Genomic DNA, 23,603 nt, shown 5'->3' on the forward strand with positions numbered 1-23,603 from the left:
ATATAGAGTATAAGTGTGGTAAATACACATTTATCATAATGAGAAGTCAGTAGACAATGTTTAAAATGAAGAAACAGTGGTTTAAATCATTGTGGGGTTATGAGTATAAATATTAGAAAAAAACAGCTGAAAGTGATTGCCTCTGACAGTGGGACTAGAGGTGGAAATACGGCAAGGGGTAACTGTCTTTTATCCTTCTGTAACCATGGGCTGGAACTACTTGGATTAAAAACACAAATAAGCAACAAAGAGATAACCAATCTATCAGATGCAGAGTTCAAAACACTGGTTATCAGGATGCTCCATGAATTCACTGGGTACTTCAACAGCATAAAAAAGACCCAGACAGCAATGAAAGTTGCATTATGTATAATAAAGAAAAATCTACAGGGAACCAACAGTGATGAGAAGGAAACCAGGACTCAAATCAATGGTTTGGAGCAGAAGGACGAAAGAAGCATTCAACCAGAACAGAATGAAGAAATAAGAACGCAAAAAAATGAGGAGAGGTTTAGGAACCTTCAGGACATCTTTAAATGTTCCAACATCCGAATCATAAGGGTGCCAGAAGGAGAAGAGGAAGAGCAAGAAAGTGAAAACTTATCTGAAAAAATAATGAAGGAGAACTTCCCCAATCTGGCAAAGGAAATAGACTTTTAGGAAGTGCAGGAAGCTCAAAGAGTCCCAAAGAAGTTGGACCCAAGGAAGAATACACCAAGGCACATCATAATTACATTACCCAAGATTAAAGAGAAGTAGAGAATCTTAAGAGCAGCAAGAGAAAAACAGACAGTTACCTACAAAGGAGTGCCTATTTCTAGACTATCAGCTGATTTCTTAAAACTTGCAGGCGAGAAGGGGCTGGAAAGAAGTATTTGAAGTCATGCAAGGCAAGGACCTACACCCAAGATTACTTAATCCAGTAAAGCTATCATTTATAATAGAAGGGCAGATAAAGTGCTTCCCAGATAAGGTCAAGTTAAAGGAGTTCATCATCACCCAGCCCTTATTATATGAAATGTTAAAGGGACTTATCCAAGAAAAAGAAGATAAAAAATATGAACAGTAACATGACAACAAACTCACAGCTATTAACAACCAAACCTAAAAACAACAAAACTAAGCAAACAACTAGAACAGGAACAGGACCACAGAAATGGAGATCACATGGAGGGTTATCAGAGGGGGAGTGGGAGGGGGAGAGAGGGGGAAAAGGTACAGAGAATAAGCAACATAAATGGTAGGTACAAAATAGACAGGGGGAGGTTAAGGATACTATAGGAAATGTAGAAGCCAAAGAACTTATATGTACAACCAATGGACATGAACTAAAGAGGGGGAATGCAGGTGGGATGGGGTGTGCAGGGTGGAGGGGAATAAAGGGGGGAAATGGGACAACTGTAATAGCATAATCAATAAAATTTATTTTTGTTTTTATTTTCTATTTATTTTATTTTAATTGTTCAAGTACAGTTTTCTGCCTTTTCCCCCCACCCCAGCCCTACCCCCTATCCCTCCCCGCCTCCCTCCTTTTCCCCCCTCCCCCTGCTATTGTCCATGTGTCCTTTATAATTGTTCCTGCAAACCTTTTCCCCTTTCCCCCTGAAATTCCCTCCCCACTTTCCTCTGGTCACTGTCAGCCTGTTCTCAATTTCAGTGTCTCTGGTTGTATTTTGCTCGCTTGTTTGTTTTGTTGATTAGGTTCCTGTTAAAGGTGACATCGTATGGTATTTGTCTTTCACTGCCTGGCTTGTTTCGCTAAGCATAATGTTTTCCAGCTCCATCCAGGCTGTTGCAAAGGGCAGGAGCTCCTTCTTTCTTTCTGCTGCATAGAATTCCACTGTGTAAATGTACCATAGTTTTTTGACGCATTCATTTACTGATGGGCACCTAGGTTGTTTCCAGCACTTGGCTATTGTAAATTGTGCTGCTATGAACATTGGGGTGCATCAATAAAATATATTTTAAAAAATCAAGCCAAAGCCTGTTATTCATGGCTCTCATTGCCTGTAGAATAAAATCCAAGCATCTTAGAACCATCTTCTATAACCTTATTACTCAAAGTGTGATTCCTGGAGAATCTCGGGGCCCCATCCCAGATTTAGAGAATCATAATCTGCATTTTAACAAGATTCGAAGGTAGTTCATGTGAATGGTCAAGTTTATGAAGCATCAGTTTACAAGATCAAGCATGATTTGGCCCATGCAGACCTCTTCAGTTTCAATACTGTTGCTACTCATGAGCCAAACTTTACTTTCCACTCCCTTAGTCTAAATGCGGTGTGTACACTGAGGGTGCATGTGTGTGTGTCTGTCGCTAGTTCAATTCTAACCACAGTTTTAGATCCAGCTCTACTCTAGGAAGCCTTCCAAAACCCTCTGTAGCTCTCAGTTACCACTGTTCCTTAAACTCCTACATCCGTTACTGATATGCTTAGCCTTCATTCAGCAAACATTTTTTGGGAGCCTGCTGTGTGCCACTGGATTGAGTGCCAGAGTGGGGGATAGGCACTGAGCTCTCTCAATGCTCATTTAGATACAACTCCAGAATCGCCCAGCCCTAATTATTCCAGGACCAGAGGTTGTTTGCGCAGCACTCGAATACATATACGCACAAACACAGTTCTGTGCGCGGCTTTTCGGAGCGTTACGGCGCGCTCCTCCCTCTCCATCGCGGCGCGGGCGGGGACCCGCCGGTTCCGCCCCGCACTAGCAGCGGAGACAGGAGGACCCCGGAGATCGGGACCCCCGGCGTCTGGTCGCCCAACTCTGTTCAGGCTTAGGCCCGCATGGAGGGGACTGCAGAGTCCCAGACGCCTGACCTGCGAGACGTTGAAGGCAAGGTGGGCAGGAAGACCCCCGAAGGGCTGCTCCGCGGGCTTCGAGGGGAACGGGAACCGGGAACCTCTGGAGCCCTGCTGCTCCCTGGGGCACCTAGCACGGGCCACGGTCTGGGGGACAAGATCATGGCGCTGAAGATGGAGCTGGTGAGTGTGGGTTCCACGGGCCGGGGTGGGGCAAGGCGGGTGGACCCGAGTCTTCTCTGTACGGCCTGAAGGAACGACTCAGAGTTGGACTACAGACGAGGGAATTAAAACTCCCCACTTAACTCCTCAGGATCTCTCCTAGGTCAATCGTTACACCCTGGGGTCCATTAATTGCCTCCCCAAGGGTGAGTGGGGTGTAAATGGGTCCTGAGGGCTTGGGGTGGGAGGCTCAGGCTCTTGGAAGTTTTTCCTACCAAATAATTGGGAGGGGAGAGATGAAGACTGGGAAGCCCTGAGAACCTAGCATAGCAGAAATCCGGCCCCCCCCCCCCCCGCCCCCGCCCACAGGGCCATCTATCCCCAGCCGCCATTATCGGGCAACCGGTTTTTTCTCCTCCTGCAAACTGGGCCCAGGGTTTGTTCTTCTGAGGCCCCCAGTGTTCCTGACAGTGTTCAGCACAGAATAGATTTGGATGAAAAGCACCTGAACTAGGGCCACTAAAAACATCCTCCCTTTCCCCAGTATTCTCCCAATCCCTCTTAAAATATTTGAACAGTTCCTAGAACCTTAGCAGACTTGAGTAGCAGCACCATCAGTGTTGGTTTCATCACCTCCGACTCAGTCTCCTCCCACCAACCCCCAAGGTACACTGGATATTTGGATCTTAACTACACCTCTTTGGGGAGAACAGGAGGAAACAGGCACCCTCCCACTTCTCTGTTTCTTCTGGTCTACATTGAGAGCCAAAAGGGCAGTTGGGGCCCATCAGGCTCCCCAGGGCTCTGATTCCGGTGAAGGAGGTGATTTACACCTGCCATCACTTTACAGCCAAGTTCTGGGGAACTGTGGAATTGCCAGCTGCTGTCTGGCCCAGAACCAGGAAGCCACAGTGAGGATGTGAGTTCATGTCTTCCTGGAGCCCCACTGTGTGCCCAGCTCTGGGCCAGACTGAGGTGTGAAGAAGAGGTGGAGGAGTTCATAGGGGCTTCCAGAGATCCTGAGAAGCTGGGAGGAGAGCCTTATGGGTAGAGCAATTAGGGAACGCTGCCTGGGGGAAGGATTTGAATGCCATGTGTGCAGTTGGCCGTGAAGGTTGGAGATGAGCCCAATTCTCCAAAGTCGTGCCCACCTAAGGGAGAGACCTGGCTTTGCCTCCTCCTACAAACTTTAGCCTAAGGCCTAGAAAGAGCCTGCCTGGAGTGTCCTGTTTTGGAAACTAACTTTCACCAAGTGCAGTGCCTCACATCATGCTAAGCACTTTACAAGATAATCTCTTAATCCTTGTGGCAACCCTATTAGGTAAATGATATTTTATAGAAGAAAAAACTGAGGCACAAAGAGATTAAGTAACTGCCCTGGGTCATATGAAAAGTAAAAAAAAGCAGAGCAAGGCTTTGAACCCAGATGATCTGCCTACACTGCATGTCTACCATGGAGACCTGCTTTGTGCCAGACACTTGAAAACACGTCATTCAAGTGAGAAAAGCAGTCAGTCTCCCCATCTCAGACGAAACATGCTGTAGGTGTTGAGGGACTTGCCTGAACTCGCACAGGAGCTAGTGGAGGAGCCGAGCCTGCTTTTTCTGCCGTTGGTGGAGATGACCTATTTGTAAACTTTCAGCAGGTACATTTAACTTCTGGTTAGGTCTCTCTTGACCCAGCCTGGCTTGGGACCCTCAGCTGCCCTTGAAGGGCAGCAGGAAAGAAGCCTTCTGGGAGCCAGAACAGGGATAGTTCCCCCTCTGTGCCCCATGGATCCCTACCCCATTCACTTCTCCCTCCTCAGGCTGGGATGTCATTGATCTCTTTATATACTGTGCCCTGCCTGCTGGGTTGCACCCAGGGAGGACAAGCGGCAGGGCAGTGGGAGTTCCCTTGGACTCACTTGTGACAGAAATGGTCCAAGCCTTCTAAGAACTGACCTTCAACTGTCCTTCTCCCAGCTCTCCAGCAGGGAGGGACAGTCTTGCCCTTGAGGCCAAGGACATCCCTGCTTCTAGGACTCTTCCCTCCTGCTCCTCTCCCCTACTCGAAGGTGGGCGAACCAGCCAGACTCTGGGATCTGTGGGAAGGGGAAACAATGGCAACCTCCTCTACTTAATACTCCCACTCAAATAAACTGTTGCTACGACAACCACCCCACAGAAGAGTTTGAAAAAAACCCTTAGGCAAGGAGTGGGGGACATAGGTTCAAGTCCTAGCTCTGCTCCTGAATCATTTTGTGATCTTATACAGGGTTTCTCTCTCTTTTTTCCTTTTTCTCAAAGAAATTTATTAATTTTTTTTAGAGAGAGAGGAAGGGAGGGAGAAGGAGAGGGAGAGAAACATCAATGTGTGGTTGCCCCTCATGTGCTCCCCACTGGGGACCTGGCCCACAATGCAGGCATGTGCCCCCACTGGGAATTGAACTGGTGATCCTCTGGTTCACAGGCTGGCTCCCAGTCCACTGAGCTACACCAGCTAGGGCAGGGCCTCTCTCTTAACCTCAAATTTTCTGCCTCTTCCCAGAGGGTGGGGGGTGAGGGATTGTGGGACCAGATGATCTCTAAGAACCTTCGTAGTAACAGTAGTCTGAGAATCTCAATCCATGACCAGTGATTTAGGACTGGGATCTCTGGGTTTTTACCGCAGGGCTTGATTTGAATGGAGTGAACAGGGAGCCATACTATGACCTCAGGGCTGGGCAGAGTCTGTGCTAAGGGGAGGGCTGGGAAACCTGCATCCCCCTGGCAAGTGAAGTGGGTTGGAGCAGCCTCTGAGGCTGCATCTGTCCTGAACTGTTTGTCCCCTTTTTGTTTCCAAAGAGGTGGTGTGAAATGAGTGTTCCTTTTTCTGACAAGTAGCCTTGCTTTCTTCTCTTCTGTGATGCTGTTACAGTCAGGGAATCCCACTATCGCAGGACTGTAGATTCTGGTCCTCAGATTTATTTCTCACCAATATGGTAAGACCCAAACCCCTGAATCCTGGGACCAGCAGAGGGGGCTGAGGATAGTAAAGGCAAGGAAGTCACAGAACTGAATCTGACCTATCCAACCCTGGGCTAAGTACCATAAATAAGCTTGGTAGGACCTGGTCTCAGGGAGCTCACAGTGTGGGTTAGGGAAGGAGAGAGACAGACTAATAGCTTTAGTACAGGACAGTAAGTGCTATTGGAACCCAGGGAGGGCTTTCTGAAAGAGTCTTCATTATAGAGGGACAGATTTGTGCTCTGAAAAGGCTACTTTGAATTGGAAGAGATGTGCTGTTTTCTCTGGTTGGAATGCCTCTCTCCATTGCTATGCCTGGGTAAGTTCTACTTAATGTTCAAGTCTCAGCTTATGTCTCTTATTCTAGGAAGTATTTCCTTACTTCCCTGATTGGGTTATGGCCCTCTAGGTACCCACAGCCCTAGCATTTGCTATGCTGAATTTTGCAAGTGTTCACATCATTGTCTTATCTGACCCACTAGACTGTGAAATCTTTGAGGGCAAGAAATGGTCTCTTTTCTTCTTTTATCTAACACGACGCCATGCCTGTAAGAAACACTCAATAGAAGTTGTTCCACCCAAATAAATATTGACTGAATGGATTAATACCATCTTGTAGAAGGCAGGGAAGTCTTCTTAGAGGAGGCGGCATTTGAATTGGGCCTTGAAGAATGAATATAGTCAGTGGGAATTCCAGTGCAAGATGGTACATTGAACACATGCATTTACCTACATTCTTTCCCGAAACTCCACTAATCCACTAAAAAGCTAGTCGAAGGATTATTGTAAAGGCCATGAAACCATTATAACAACAAAAACAGGAGAGAAGATGATAGGAGCAAAGTTTTGGAAGTTGAAAAGCAACCCATTTTGCATTTCTAACACCTTCCAAGGTCTCAAGAGTTAGAAGCAGCAAGTGTTTCTGGAACTGGGGGGTGCAGGAGCTGAAAATAAAAGGGTTTTGGTGAAAGGGTCTGTTTTATGAATCATACTCTAAGGTCCCTTTCCTAATTGGGCAACCAGGTGCCACTCACTTCTTTATCCTGCCAGAACACTGAAGATGTAAGTTTTGGAAAGAATAGAACAGAAATCAGGAAAAAAGGGGAAGGGAAGAAGAAAGGATGAAAGGAAGTAAGAAAAGGGTAAAAGGGAGGGAGGGAGAAGAAGAGGAAACATAGCAGGAGAAGCATTTTTAGTATGAGAAATTTTGTTTAATACATTTAGTTTGGTCATGGACTAGGACTGTTGGTTTATCAGAAGGAATATATTTGTCCCCAGTATGAAATAATTAAAGGCAATCTATTTTACCTTGTCATTAATAGTCTGTACAGTCTGGTATTTCAGTTATTTATGTCCACATCTCCTTATGAAAAGGCAAGTTTTTGTTAAACAAGGACAGTTTCTCCATTATTTTTTTATATAAAGGCACTTAAAACATTTTATTATTCATTTTTTGAGAGAAGGGAAAGGAGGGAGAGAAACGGCAATGTGTGAAACATCAATCAGCTGCCTCTCACACGCCCCCAACTGGGGACCCAGGCATGTGCCCTGACTGGGAATCGAACTGGCAACCTTTCAGTCTGCAGGCCAGCACTCACTCCACTGAGCCACACCAGCCAGGGCCCCATTATTTTTATAATTACTAGAAAATCCAGGTACCCAATAATCATTTATTTAATTAAATTAGAGTTGTGGTAGTCTTCCATAAACATGAATAATTTTAAGTACAAAATTTTGTTCTGTGCTTATGCCATAGTAAATAGTTAACTATCATAATATATATAAAGCCAAATAATTATCATTCATTGATTGATTAACGAATACTTATCAGGCAGTATGCTACACATGTTAATATGTTCCTTCCATTTCTTAAAATAAAACTTCAAATTTGATAGTATCCGAATCATATAGTGAAGAAATGAAGATTTGAAGGGGGGAAAAAATCCATTTTAATATGGTTCCTTAATGGCAAAAGTGGATTTTGAATCCAGGTTTATTTAATTCCAGTGCCTATATTTCTTCTCAATGTATAAATATTTGGTCTTACTGTGGCTTATCATTGTAGATACAAATAAAGAAATTATTATTTTTTAAAAGGTTTTATTTATTTATTTTTAGAGAGGGGAAAGGAGGGAAAGAAACATCGATGTGTGACAGATACAGTGGTCAGTTGCTTCTTGTTCTCTCATGCCTCCCAATTGGGGACCCAACCCACAACCTTGGCATGTGCTCAGACTGGGAACTGAACCAGCGACCTTTTGATTCTCAGGTCAGCACTCAATCGCTGAGCCACACCAGCCAAGGCAAGAAGTTATTTCCTGAATAATTTAATAAACACGTTTCAAGTGATATATATTTTTAAAATAATAGGACTGGCCCTGACTGGTGTGGCTCAGTAAGTTGGGCATCATGCTGCAAGCCAAAAAGTCACAGTGTGATTCCTGGTCAGGGCACATGCCTGGGCTGTTGGCCAGGTCCTCTGTTGGGGGCACGCAAGAGGCAGCCAACTGATGTTTCTCTCACACATCAATGTTTCTCTCCCTCTCTTTCTTCCTCCCTTTCCATCTCTCTAAAAATAAATAAATGAAATCTTAAAAAAAAATAGAACTGACGGTCTCCAAATTGGGAAATACCAAGCAAAGTTGAAGACAGAAGGGATTACATGAAAATGTACTAAGTGTTATGAAATACTCCTCCCAGCCTTTCTCCCTACTTGGCTTCCAGAACATTGTCAGCTTTGTTTACATTATACTCACTAGATGGGTATAATATGGTGACTATGATGAACCAGAGGGGGAAAAAAGACAAAAAATACTGACTTCAGGCCTTACCCAATCGAACAGCCCAGCCAGATAACCCTTAGTGAGATTCAGAGTTGGCAAGCCTCACACATGCACTCAGAGTTTCCAATCAGCTTTTTAAAGACCATTATGAAGTGTGAGCAGTAGCTAAATATCATAAGATATCTGATGAGACCCTCTAACCATGTAGACCTAAACAAAGAAAAAGACACAACTTGAATAGAATAAAATGAGATGATACAGGGAAATGAGAACTTATACAATTCATTAGTTATATCTTTAAAGAGATAAAAGAGAATATTGCACGGTAAACAAAAACAGGAAGGTATAAAAAGGGAAAACATTCAGAAAACCAGAAACAACTCTGGGAAATGAAAACATGATAGCAAAAAAAGAAAAAAGAAAAATTCAATACAAAGGTTCAAAATAGTTCAGCAACTAGAACAAATACAGAGATGGAAAAAGAAAAAATGAAAAAAAAAAGCCCATGTTGCCCTCTATCTAAATAATAGGATTTCAAGAAAGAACAGAAAGATATTAAAGGAGAAATAATTATTAGTCCTGGCTGGTGTAGCTTGGTGGATTGAGCTCGGGCCTGAAAACCAAAGGGTCGCCGGTTTGATTCCAAGTCTAGGGCACATGCCTGGGCTGTGGTCCAGGTCCCCAGTGGTAGGCATGTGAGAGGCAACCACACATTGATATTTCTCTCTCTCTCTTTCTCCTTCCCTTCCCCTCTCTCTAAAAATAAATACATAAAGTCTTTAAAAAGTGCTTATTGCACTTGATCTTGACCAAAAGGCAAAGAAACAATGCAGGAGAAATAATTATTAAAGACGTAATAAAAGGAAATGTAGAGGTGAAGGACATGAGTTTCCAGATAAAAGGGCCCAGCAAGTGGCCAAATCAATGGATAAAAATAACCCATCATGTCAAATGACTGTGATAATTTAGAACACTGGGAACAAAGAGAAGATCCTACCAACTTCCATAAAGAGTGGGAAGACAGTCACATACAAAGGATCAGGGATCAGAGTAGCATCAGATTTTTTAAGTTTAACACTGAAAATTAGAGGAAAATGAAACAGGGTCTTAAATCTTGAGGAAAAATTATTTTCAACCTAGAATTCTATGCCCAGCCAAATTGTCAACAGTGTGAAGAGAGAATAACGATATTTTAAAACACGTGGGCTTCAACAAGTGTACTTACTATGAAGACATAAAATTGTAAGAAATGAAAAGTAACTGTAGTAAACCACATGGCTTAGCTGTGAATAGCATTTCTAAAGTCTGATAAGGCAAACACTGAGTAATTAATTTATTGCACATATTGCATCTATCACTGCATATATGGGGAGATAGGGAGGGCGCCGGTATGGCCGAGGAATGGGGAGTAGGATGCTAGAATTAAATCCTTAACCTTCTATCATGTGGGAAGCCAATAGAAAACACCTAAGACTTAAAAATCAGTAAGTAGCATGTTATTTGGAAATTAGAAGGTAAGTACCAAAATAAACAGATAAAAATTAATAGTTGTTTCTGGGAAGTAGGATTTAGAATAACGGAACCTTTCATAAAAAATCTTGCAGAACTGTTTGCCTCTTTAATCTACATCTGTCTATTCCTTTGATTAAAAGTAATACTAAATAAAAGGAAATTTAAGTCATGTGTGGCAGGACCTGGGGTTTCCAGGGAGGTATGTTAGAGGTGAAGCTAGAGAGATGGAAAGAGCCATGTTATGACAGCCTTTGAATGCCAACTGCTACAGTGTTCAGATACTTTATTTTCTAAGAGCAGTGCAAAGCCCGTAAAGGCTCTTGAGTCAGGGAGAAACAGGTTCAGACTTGTGCTTGGGGAAGATAATTCAGTGCATCTGAGTTGGAAGGGACCCTGGAGATTACCCAGTAAGTGAGACTTACTACCAGTACAAACAGGGAGAGTAGGGTGTGGTGGAGGGAAGCCCTGAGTCTCCAGTCAGAAGGGTTCTGACTCTGTGAAGCCCTAGCCAACTCTTCCCTCCTTTAACAATGGCTGCTAACACTCTGAAGTGACTGGAGGACCAGATTAGCTCCCTCTTTATCCCCCAGCTTTTGCCTTCTTTTGGTCCAGTCTACTTCCCGTGTAACACCTGGCCTCCTATCAGACTATTCTTTGGCTGTTTCTAAGTCTTACTGGTGAATCTGGACTGGTTCAATAGTCAATGATAACACCCTGTCTATGAAGTTCAATGCTCAGTAGGATCAGATTTTAATACAGGGTCCAGCACAAATAATGCCCCCTTTTTATCACACGATCTTTTATTACAAAACCATACACTTGTAATTCTGTAACATAACAATATCACACTTAAGCACACCATATGACACTTTAGGTGAAATGTTCAAATTAAAACTATACATTATTACACCCATATTATTACCCTACCAACCACACTCAAGCAGGCATTACTTCTGCCAGATCCTGTATCTAACATTTACTGAGACCTTTCTCTATGTCAGGCACGGTGCTGAGTACATAATAGAGAACATCTCAAAATTGTTACAGCCATCCTGTGAGGTGAGTGAGTTAGCCCTATTTTACAAACAAGGAAACGGAGCCTCAAAATAGGTAAGAAAGTTGGCCATGGTGATATAGATAATCAGTGGCAGAGGTGAGGTTTTAAAACAGTAACCTATCTGCTTCTAAGGACCACACTCTAGACCCTTCTATGTCCATGCTTTTTGAAAGTGAAAATATAGTTAGTTGGACTACAAGGTAGGGGCCTCTGGAAACATTTGGGAAACTCACAGCCCGAAACCTGATTCTTTCTCCCTTTCCTCCAGGCTTACCTGCGAGCCATCGACGTGAAGATCCTACAGCAGCTGGTGACTTTGAACGAGGGCATTGAGGCAGTGCGCTGGCTGTTGGAAGAGCGGGGAACGTTAACCAGCCACTGCAGCAGCCTCACCAGCAGTCAGTATAGCCTGACAGGTGGGAGTCCAGGCCGCTCAAGGCGAGGCAGCTGGGACAGCCTGCCAGACATCAGCTCCACTGACCGGCTGGACAGTGTCTCCATTGGCAGCTTCCTGGACACCGTGGCCCCTGGCGAGCTGGATGAACAGGGCCCCCTCAGTGCTCCCCGCCCTGAGATGGACTGGGCAAAGGTTATACCTGGCGGGGAGAGGGCTAGGACGGAGGTGGACCTGACAGCCGCCAAGCTAGGGAGCTTGAGGGCTGTGTGGAAGCCCCCAGGCGAGGGGCTCCAGAGTGGACCTCCTGAGTCACCAGAGGATGAGAGTGCCAAGCTGGGCTTTGAGGTCCACTGGTACTGGGGGCAGTGCCAGGATGATGTGACCTTCCTGTAACAACTTTTCCACTCTTGTACTGCTGTGGCTCTTTCTCCACTAGGCCCTGGTCTCCCTTGAAATTGATTCTCCCTCAATCTGGGACTAGAAAGAGGCTGCACTGAAATCAGTTATCAGGGAAACCTGGCCTCACCAGCCCTCTGGTCTGTGGGGAGGCTATGCCTTTATCCCTCAACTACTGGGTCCATAGAGCTACTTCCACAGATACATTGACTCTAGAGGCTTGACCTGTGGCTCCTGGTGTGATGTTCTCTCTTCCCCTTTGCCCTGTAACTAGGTAAGGATTGGAGGGATTTAGGACACTTAGCAGATCACTGAGGAAGAGATGGGGGTATAGCGATCTCATCCAATATCTAGGAGCCTTGGCCTCCCCTCTTGGCTGAGATGCAGGATTGCTGAGGGACATGCACACTCAGGGCCACCCCTCCATGGATTGGCCTGCCCAGAAATCTCTGGGGTTGGTAGAATCACTGTATCTTGTTTGGTGAGTGATGTCATTTCCTTCCAGGATGGATTAGTCTTCCCACTGTACTAGCCCTTTGGTGGTGATAGGTCCGAATAGCAGTGTCTGAACTCCTATTGCTAAGTGAGACCATGCGACTTATTCTGCATACCATTGCTTCTTGTGAGGGAGAGCATAACACCCCTCCTGGCAGGAAAGTTTCCCACTGTTAGATGTCTGTGCTTCTTTTCAGAAAGGTTCATACCTTTTAAACAGGGTGTTCACATTTTATCCCAGCACTCCTGTGTCTGTGCTTCTGGGGAGGCAGGTTGGTCAGGGCCTCCCCCTACTGCTCTCAAAGTCTGGCCTGCCCTGCCATAGTCCCCTGTTTTACCCTGTCCCTGGGTCGCCCCGATTCTTGTATTCTGGCTCCAAATCTGACTGCCAGGAGATTCAGCTTTTGTGTCTCCACACCTTCTCAATTTCCACTTCCACTTTAGGCCTCAGGCCTTTTATATGCAGATGAGTCGCCCAGCCTCTTCTCCCCATTGCTGATGGGAACCAGAGGGAGGACATGCTTGAGGTCTCAGAGCTCTGGAGGTGTACCAGAATTTCCAAAGTGAGGTGTGTGCCTTCTTCTCTAATCCTGTGATTTTCCCCCTCCCCCACCCTCCCCCAAACCCTCCACCATTTGGTCACAAGGACCTGCCTGGAGACTGGGACACAAGGAATCCCCTTGTTTTAGTTACAATGGAGGGGGGTGTGGCAGGGAAAGACAGAGGCTCTTTAGTTCTAGGGCCCACATCCTGCGGGGAGAGAGAGATCCAGGGAAAGACCACTTTACATCCTCTCTCAGAGCAAGCCCTAGACTCCAGGACCTGAGGAGGGAGCAGGGGACTGGCTCTGGGCCTAGGTCCCAGGGCCCTAAGCAATTACACTAAAGAAGGAATTCAGGAAAGCTGCCAATCTGAGGCTCAGGGAGAGGATGAGGAGATAAAGGCTGTGGCTGATGTTAAAGAATGAATTCTTGGAGATTAACCCTTTGAACCCCAGGTAACTGCTTATATGTTGGTCATCATCTTTCCTGGGCCCTGAAACTAGATTACTGGAAGGCAAAGAGGAGAGAAAAGGATATCGGGTGATCCTTGCCTATTTGCTGTGCCCTCCTGAGTTGTAGGAGTGGTCCCCTAACCCTAGAGAAACTGCCACAGTTTCTCTACTTTTCAATCTATGCTGGGGAAGGGAAGGAAGCCAAGTAGATCATCCCCACTTCCCCTAAACTCCAGTCTTGTTCTGCACTCCCCACCCCCGTCACTTGGGGGCAACACATGCAGTCCATGGCTGTCCCCTAAAGACCCTCTCTCCTCTTCCCATCCTCTTAATGTGACTGAAATAACCAAAATACATTCTTAGCCTCTCCCCTGCTGTCCACCAGCTCTCTCCTTACCACCCCTCCTGGTCTTAGGGCTCCTGACCCCCCAACCCACCCCCCCCCAGGCTGGAAATTCATATACCTTTATGAAATTTCTATTCTGTTGCCATATTGTAGTGTGCTCTTGGGTAAACTACCTTGTATTTCTTTTTGAAGACAGCTTGTTTGTTTAGTCTACAAACTTCTGAGCTGAAGAAGTTGCCTGCCCTCTTGTGGCCATTTTTGCCATTATGCATCATTGTCATGGGTAGCTGGGTGGAATTTCCACATTCAAATACTGCATTACAGGAGACCAGCCCCTCGTTGCACAGGGAGGCTGGAGAGACTGGCCTAGAGAGGTCAGAGACTTGTCCAGTGTCATCCATGTTAAATCCATGGCAATGCCCAGGCTAGAGAACCCACATGTCCTGCCTGCTTGCCTGCCCACAGGTCTATCACTTGGCCAGATTATTCCCACACCTCACCCAGTCGATACTATCCAAGCTCAAAGGGACTGAAAGCAACTTTCCTCTATTTTAATATGTATGTCCTCATCCTACTGTGAGGTAGTTCAATGTTTAGAGAAGAGCTATAGGTTCTGAGGAGAGAGAACCTTGGACCTGGATTGGTTACTAATCTGGACTACAGATGTAAGGAAAGTCAATCCTGGACCATTTTTTTCTGAGTAGGGAGGGTGAGTCATGGGGGCAGAACTCAGCATTTCAAACCTGGATATTAAAGGGAGGGGCTGGGGTGGAGAGGTTTGAGATTAAGAGGTCCAGGTGGGTCCTGTGGAGTCCTGGGGGGCTCTACAGCTTGGGGGATGGGATTCTAGCTCAATCGGATAGGCATCTGAGGGTTGAGGAGCTGGAGAGCTGAGGTAAATTGGGATGCTTGGGCACTCCAGGTAGGTATGGGCATCCTGCTCAATACCTTAGGCCCTATTTCACTGCCTGAGTAGTTCAGGAACCCAGTAAACACCCATCCTTCGTCCCTCTTACCTACTGCTGGACTGGCTGCTTGAGGCTTAGCTCTTCTGTTAATTTAGGCCTTCCTAGGCTATAAGGAGGATCTGTTTAGTAGCTCATAGAAAGAGAAGGGAGGAAAAGGGAGAGAGGTACAGAGAGATAAGAGAGAATAAGATGAAAACAGAGTGTTGTAAGTATGATCAGAGGGAGCATACTGTCCTCCAGGTGGGCCTGCGGCTGTAGTCAGGGCTCAGGGTAAGGGCAGAGATGAGACTGCCCTTGGCAGCTGCAGAGACAGCACCTGGCAGGATAGGGGTGTTGCTGGCTGGGGTGGGTATATGTGGGCAAGTGTAAGGGTGTGCATTTAGGATGTGGGCAGTGAGGCTGAGCACTGGCAGCATAGGTGAAAACGCTTGGGGTTTATGGTGGCCACAAGCTCTCTGTGTATGCAGTACAAGGCACATACCAGGTGTTCAGTGACATCTGCCGACTGAATGGAGGAACGAATGTGTAAACCCAAAAGGAGATGTAACTTATTTTTTTAAGTGGGTAATTAGGCAATAGGTAATTTAAAAATATTTGATTCTTAGCAACCCTATAAACAATGCCTTATTAATGATGTATCATTGCTTAGGCATTTGATCAGGGTGAGAGAGGTAATAAATGAATGGTAATATAAACCTAGTTCAGCCTGACTGCAGGGACTTCCAGGAAGTCTTCTCTGATTCTCCACTTCCCACTCTCACAGACCCTACTTTCCTGGGAGAACAGGTTAGTGCTGCCTAGCAGCAGGGCCAACGTGCAAGTTTCCTATTGCTGTTGTAATGACTTACCATAAACTTAATTGCTTAAACAACACAAATGTATTATCTTACAGTTCTGGAGATCACATGTCTGAAATCAATTTCATTGGGTTAAAGTCAAGGTGTTGACAAGCTTGCCTTCCTTCTGGAGACTCTAGGGGACAATCCATTTCTGTACCTTTTCTAGGTTCTAGAGGCTGCTTGCGTTCCTTGGTTCATGGTCCCTTCCTCCATCATCGAGCCAGCAGGATAGCCTTTTCACTCCTCTGGCCTCTGCTTCCATTCTCACATCTTTCTCTAATTCTCCTGTTTCATTGTGATTACGTGTCCTTGTAATTACATTGGGTCCACTGAGGTAATCCAGGATCATCTTCCCATCTCAAGATCCTTAACTTAACCATATCTTCAAAGTCCCTTTTACCAGATAAGGTGAGGTAGGAATTAGGACATGAGCATCTTTGGAGGTGAGGCCATTATCCAACCACAGGCAGAGATGAAGGCTGAGCAGGAGGATGCACCCAGGCACGGAATGAGCGTCTGTGCTTTGTGCAGCCTCCCTCAGCCCGGTACCAAGGGGGAGGTGGCTAGGTCCAGGCCCCATGTCTGGGGAAAGGCAAGTGACCCCAGTGTCATCACTATCAGGAAGAGGTGAGAGTGATGATCAGACTTGAGAGAAATTCTCAGTTTAGGGAACTTTTCAGGCCTGAGACTCTGCTAGTGGACATGATTGCCTCCTCTCCAGAACCATTCTGTGCTCCTCTAGGCAGGAGATAATTACCAGCAAACTAGCCTGTGCTTTCTCTGGAAGGGGTAGATTTTTCTCCTTTTTAAAAATTATTTATTGGTTTTAGAGAGAGAGAGGAAGGGAGAGAAAGACACCAATTTGTTGTTCCACTTATGTATGTAATCATTGGTTAATTTTTTAAATTTTATTTATTGATTTTTAGAGAGAAACACTGATTTGATATTTCACTTAATTATGTGTTCATTGGATGATCCTCGTATGTGCTCTGACTGGTAATCAGACCCACAACCTTAGTGTATCAGGATGATGCTCTAACCAACCGAGCTACATGGCCAGGGCAATTTTCTCTTTTTTAAATTATTTTTTATTCCTTAAGAGTTAAACTCTCATCATCAGTTGATACTAGGTCTCTTTCTTGTTTTAGTTGCTTTTCATCCCAAATCCTTATTCCTCTCCCAGACCTAGGCATACACTCTAATGTGTTCAATATGTCTATGTAATGTATGTGTCTTTAAATATATATAATTATGTGCTTATGTTTTCTAATATATATAAATGGTATACTTTTATAATAAGCTAACTTCTATAATGAATTGCCCCATATTTCAGTGATTTCGCACACAGAAAGATTTATTTTTTACTTACACAGGAGCTCAGGTGTGCTGGCTGGACAGCTGTCTTCCACTGGGCGTTTCAGGTGCCAGGCTCCTGCCTTTGCAGGTGGCGATAGCCTGATCCTGCATCAGAAGGTTCTCTGTCAGCTTTTCACCAAATTGGTTTATCATCCATTAATTTTTATGAATTGGTTATTTCACCAGCAATAACAAAATAATGACTTTATAATACTATTATTTTTTTCTTTTATTATTTCTAATTCTGTAAAAAAATTTTTTTCACCTCCTCTAGGACCATTTGGTTACCTTGAAATAAAGTTCATACCAGAATGTCAAGACAAATGCTTAAATCTCTTTATTTCTCTCTTTCAAAGTAGTTGGTTGGTGTCCTAGCAACTTGGTGTTGATTTTGTTTCACTTTCTCTTTAAATTATTGTTGTGAACTTGTAGTTTTTATATACAGGGTCTGGCACAAATAATGCCCCTTTTTATTACAAAATCAATAGCATGTAATTCTATAACATAACAATATCACACTGAAGAACACCATATGGCATTTTAGGTGAAATGTTGAAATTAAAACGACAAACTGTTAGACCCATATTATTACTCTGCCAGCCACACTCAAGCAGGTGTTACTTCTGCCGGGCCCTGTATTTAATGCTTAATCATTTGCAATTATTTATGTTTTATATTATATAAAATTTCAAGCATATACAAAAATATAGAAAATAATAAAGTGAATTTCCACATACCCATCTCTTAGCTTTAAAAATGATCAACTCATGGACTATCTTGATTTATTTATTCCCTCAACTACTCTCCCCGTAACTGAGGTTATTTTGAAACACACCTCAAAGTAGAATTCCAATTCACATGTAAATGTTTTAGTAAGTATCTCTAAAAAATAAGGACTTTTACTGCCATTACTGCACCTAAAATTAATAATTTCTCAATATAGTAAAGTATAGTTTGTGTTCAATTTTCCCCACTTGTCTGATAAACTTTTTATACGTTTTAGTATAAGGGTTATGCTGACCTCTTAAAAGAGTTAGGAATGTTTTCCTCCTCCCTTGTTTTCTAAAAGCTTTTGTGTAAGATTGGCAGTATTATTCCGTATTTTATAGAATTTATCAGTGAAATAACCAGGCCTGGAGTTTTCTTTATGGGGAGTTTTTTTTATAACAAATTCAATTTCTTTGATACATGTAAGGCTATTCAGACTTTTAATTTCATTTTGAATTAGTTTTGGTAAATTGTGTTTCTCAAGGAATTTGTCTATTTCATCTAAGTTATTGAATTTATTAGTATGGAAATGTTCATAACACTCTATTGTTATTCTTTTAAAAATGACTCATAAAATAAAGCATAAATGTAGAAAACACACAAAACAAATGTAAAGCTTAATGAATAATTCTAAAGCAAACACTTCTGTTACCACTGCCATGTAAAGAACTAGAACTGGCCCTGGCTGGTGTGGCTCAGTGGGTGGAGCGCCGGCCTGCAAACTGAAGGGTGGTTGATTCAATTGCTGGTCAGGGCACATGCCTGGGTTACAGGCCAAGTCTCTGGTTGGGGGCGCATGAGAGGCCACAGATCCATGTATCTCTCGCACATTCATGTTTCTCTCCCTCCCTTCCTCCCTCTCTCTCTAAATACATACATACATATGTACATAAATAAATAAATAAATAAAATCTTTTTAAAAATAAATAAAAATACGCCCTGGTGCGGCTCAGTGGATTGAGCATCAGCCTGTGAACCAAAGGGTTGCCGGTTCCATTCCTAGTCAGGGCACACGCCTGGGTTGCTGGCCAGGTCCCCCACTAGGGGGCACACTAGAGGCAACCACATATTGATGTTTCCCTCTCTTCCTCCCTTCCCCTCTGTCTAAAAATAAAGAAATAAAATCTTTAAAAAAATAAAAACAAGTGATATGTCTTTAAGTCTCTTATTCTGTAAAGTATTCCCTTCATCCCTTTCTTAATTCTTTATAATTTATTTATGGGTGAACCTTGGCCATTTGGTAGAGTTTACCACAGTCTGGATTTGGCTCATTACATATGATGATGCAATTCTAAACAATCCTGTGTCCACAGTATTTCCTGCAAATTGGTGGCTGGATTCAGAGGCTGGATCAGATTCAGATTTGGCAAGATTGTAAGTGGCATATAAACCTAGTTGTCTCTATGCTTGTGGTTTTTTTTCTCAGGTGCTGATGCTTATTGTCTGTATGCATTAATCTATTGAGGGCTGCAAAACAGTGTTGTAAATTCTATCATTTCCTTTTATTTATTATTTAAAATTATTTTATAAAGAGAAATATTCTTTTATCTACTGTTTGGTTTCTGAGTAGATCATTCCCACAGGAAAAGCAGAATAAATGCTTGAGTCTTTCTATTTCCAACAGTTTTCAAGATAATTAGTTGGATTCCTGATATCCTCAAAAGATGACTATTTACAAAAATATTATAGACTTGTGGATTTGTATATACTTTATGGGTTTCCATTCATTGGAATTGTTGTCACTGTTGAAGTGCCAAGTGCCCCAACTTTGGCCAGAGGAGTCTCATGAAGTTGGCTCCTGAGTCCTTTTGATACGAGATGCCATCCCTTTCTCCTGCACCGATGCTGATTCCATGCAGGCCTGGTGGCTATTGCATGTTTGTCCCCTCTTGCTTGTATTTTGGGCTTGTGGAGATACCTTGTCACAAATTTGGTTGTAAAATGTTGTCCATGTTTTTTTGAAATTTTGCTCTCCAGTCAGTGTCAGTTTTTATGTGGGGATCTGAAGATATTGAAAAACTGGGCTGCCACCATAGTCATTATCTCTCTCTTTTTTCCCTTTGATGTCTACAGGATCTGTAGCAACATCCTCTCTCTCTCTCTCTCTCTCTCTCTCTATATATATATATATATATATATATAAATATGGAGAAGCATATATATATATATATGCTTCTCCATATTATTCTTGATCAATCTTGCTAGGAGTTTATCCATTTTACTAATCTTTTTAAAGAACCAACTTTTGGCTTTTTAAATTTTTCTCTATTTTTGCCTGTTTTTTGTTTCATTGAATTTTATTCTAATCTTTATTATTTCTTTTATTTTAGGTTTAATTTGCTCATCCTTCTAGTTTCTTAGGTGGAAACTTAGGTCATTGATTTGAAGCCTCTATTCTTTTATAATATAATATAAATTTCTCTCTAAGCACTGCTTTACCTACATCTCATACTTATTTTTTCATCTTGTGTTTATTAGTATTCAGTTTTAAATGTTTTATAATTCCCTTTGCTATTTCTTCTTTGGCCCACAAGTTAATTAGAAGTATATGGTTTACTAAATATTTGAGGCTTTTTAGAAAACTCATTTTTATTGATTTCTGATATAACTGCAGAGGATATACTATGAGCAATGTCAATTTTAAAAATTTTATTGAGACTTGTCTTACAGCCCAGAAGATAGCCCAATTAGATGAGTGTTCCATATCCCCTTGAAAAGAACGTGCATTTTCCAGTTGTTAGGTATGATGTTCTGCAAATGTCAATTAAGTCAAGATGGTTAATATTATTGGTCAAGTCTTCTTTATCCTTGATGAATTATTGTCTGCTTGTTCTAGCAACAGATGAGACAAATAGAAAACAAATAGCAAGTGGCAGTCTTAAATCCAAAATTAACAATAGTTAAATTAAATGTAAGTGGACTAAACACTGCAATTAAAAACAGACTGTCAGCCCTGGCTGGCGTACGTAGATCAGTGGATTGAGTGTGGGCTGCAAACCAAAGGGTCGCAGGTTAGATTCCCAGTCAGGGCACATGCGTTGGTTGTGGGCCAGGTCCCCAGTGGGGGCCATGCAAGAGGCAACCACACACTGATGTTTCTCTCTGTTTCTTCCTCCTTTCCCCTCTCTAATAAACAAACAAACAAACAAACAAATAAAATCTTTAAAAGAATTTAAGAAAAAAAACAGACTGTCAGTCTGAAGAAAAAGAAGAATCCAAGTATATGCTGTCTATAAAACATGTACTTCAAATACAAAGATATAAATAAAGTGAAAGTAAAAGACTGGGAAAAACGTACTATGCGAGGGCTAATCCAAGGAATGTTGGAAATTAATATCAGGCAAAATAAACTTCAGGACAAGGAATATTACCAGAGAAAAAGGACATTTTATAATGATAAAAGGATCACTATATGAAGACTTAAAAATTTAAACTGCTTATGCACCTAATTAAAGAGCTTTCAAATTACATGAAGAAAAACTGGCAGAACTAAAGGAAAAAAACTCAAATCCACAAGCATGAATGGAGATTTCAACACCCCTCCTTCAATGATGATAGAATGAGTATTGTACTACTTCACATAAAGTCTAGGAGTCTAGTTCTATTTACTCCCTCTTGCCCAGTCCTTTGAGCTGTTGTTGTCAGATGTACCACATTTACATGTTGTAAGTCCCAAAACATAGTGTTTGTTTTAATACATCACATGCATTTTATTTTAGTTTTTTAAAGATGTTATTTATTTATTTACTTACTTACTTGTTTATTTATTTATATAGGGGAAGGGAGGGAGATAGAGGGAGAGAAACAGCAATGTGTGGTTGCCCCCTGCACGCTCCCTACCTGCGACCCAGCCCTGCAACCCAGGCATGTACCCTAGACTGGAATTGAACCTGTGACTCCTTGATTTACAGGCTGTCACTCAACCACTCAGACACACCAGCCAGGGTCATCATATGCATTTTAAAGAGAATAAAAGAAGATAAGTATTTTTTAAAGCCAGACTTTTAAAAAAGGATTTTATTTATTTATTTTTAGAGAGAAGGGAAGAGAAGGAGAAAGAGAGAGAGAAATACCAATGTGTGGTTGCTTCTCGAGTGCCCCCCACTGGGGACCTGGCCTGAAACCTAGGCATGTGCCCTGACTAGGAATCAAACCAGTGATGCCTTAGTTCACAGCCTGCACTCAATCCCCTGAGCCATACCAGCCAGGGCTAAAGCCAGACTTTTATATTAACTAACAATAATTAGTTTCCTATGGTTGCTGTAACAAATTACCACAAACTTAGTGGTATAAAACAACACTTACCTAACAATTTTGGAGGTCAGGGGTCTTAAATGGGTCTCATTAGGCCAAAATCAAGGTGCAAGCAGGTTGCATTCTTTCCTGGAGGCTCTCTGGGAGAGTCTATTTCCTTGCATTTTCCAGCTTCTGGAGGCCATCTCCTCTCTGACACTGCCTTTGTTGCCTTCCTGGTCCACTTATAAGGACACCTGCGATTACATTGGGCCAGATAATCCAGGATAATCTCTCCATCTCAAGGTCAGCTGATTAGCTATTTTAATTTTCCTTTGCCATGTAACCTATTATATTCACAGATTCTGGAGATTAGGCCATGGACACCATTAATAGTCTATTATTCTGCCTACCACATGTGTATTCACGATTTCTGGTGATTTTCATTCCTTCCTGTTCATAATAGCTGCATTACAATTCTTGTCTAATGTCAAATAACTCCACCTAAAGACATTCAGTGTCACTAGCAATTAGGAAATGCATATTAAAATCACAATGAGATACCACTTCAAAAAGTACAAGCTTCCAGTTATAAAATCAATGAGTCCATGGGAAGTAAGTTACGTACGGTATGGTGACTACGTATGTATTGCATATGTGAGAGTTGCTAAAAGTAAATTTTAAAAGTTCACATCACATGAAAAAAATTTTGTAACTATTAACTAAGACTTACTGTGGTGATCATTTCAAAATATATACAAATATAGAATCATGTTGTACACCTGAAACTATATGGGTCAATTATATATCAATTTTAAAAATTGTGACTCCACCAAATTTGTGAGGATGCAGAAAAACTGGATCACTCACACATTCCTGGTGGGACTGTAAAATGGGAAGCCACTCTGGAAAACAACTTGTTTGTTTTTTAAAAAATGAGACTTTCGCCCTGGCTGGCGTAGCTCAGTGGATTGAGCACGGGCTGGGAACCAAAGTGTCCCAGGTTCGATTCCCAGCCAGGGTACATGCCTGGGTTGCAGGCCATAACCCCCAGCAACCGCACATTGATGTTTCTCTCCCTCTCTCTCTCCCTCTCTCTCTCTCTCTCTCTCTCTCTCTCTCCCTCCCTTCCCCCTCTAAAAATAAATAAATAAAATATTAAAAAAAGAAAGGTACATACTATATGATTCCATTTATATAACATTCTTGAAATGAGAAAACTATAGAAATAGAGAACAGATTACTGGTTACAGGGATTAAAGAAGGGTTAGCAGTGGGAGAGAAGGGGTGTCTCTATTAAAGGGTGACATGAAGAATGTTTAGGTGGTGATGGAAATGTTCTGTATCTCGACTATTGTCAGTACCCTGGTGTGATGTACTACAGTTTTGCAAGATGTTACCATTAGGGGAAATCTGGTAAAGGGTATACAGGATCTCTTTGTATCATTTTTTATGGCTGCCTGTAAATCTGCACATATCTCAAAAAATTAATTAAAAAATTATTG

General features: G+C 42.7%; 1 protein-coding gene and 1 long non-coding RNA gene across 2 annotated transcripts; one reads left to right on the forward strand and one right to left on the reverse strand.

Annotated features, from left to right (window-relative positions):
• Positions 1-2,528: 2,528 nt before the first annotated feature.
• Positions 2,529-18,037, forward strand: LURAP1 (leucine rich adaptor protein 1). Its single transcript, XM_028513404.2, has 2 exons — positions 2,529-2,987; positions 11,575-18,037. The coding sequence occupies exons 1-2, from the start codon at positions 2,790-2,792 to the stop codon at positions 12,094-12,096; spliced, it is 720 nt and encodes a 239-aa protein (XP_028369205.1). The 5' UTR covers positions 2,529-2,789; the 3' UTR covers positions 12,097-18,037.
• On the reverse strand, positions 16,894-22,663 carry LOC118500600. Its single transcript, XR_004903173.1, has 2 exons — positions 22,171-22,663; positions 16,894-17,202 (listed from the first exon to the last, which is right to left on the reverse strand). It is a non-coding gene; the product is annotated as an uncharacterized LOC118500600 (long non-coding RNA).
• Positions 22,664-23,603: the final 940 nt, after the last annotated feature.

Source organism: Phyllostomus discolor, chromosome 5 (assembly GCF_004126475.2).
Source record: "Phyllostomus discolor isolate MPI-MPIP mPhyDis1 chromosome 5, mPhyDis1.pri.v3, whole genome shotgun sequence".
Lineage (NCBI taxonomy): Eukaryota > Metazoa > Chordata > Mammalia > Chiroptera > Phyllostomidae > Phyllostomus > Phyllostomus discolor.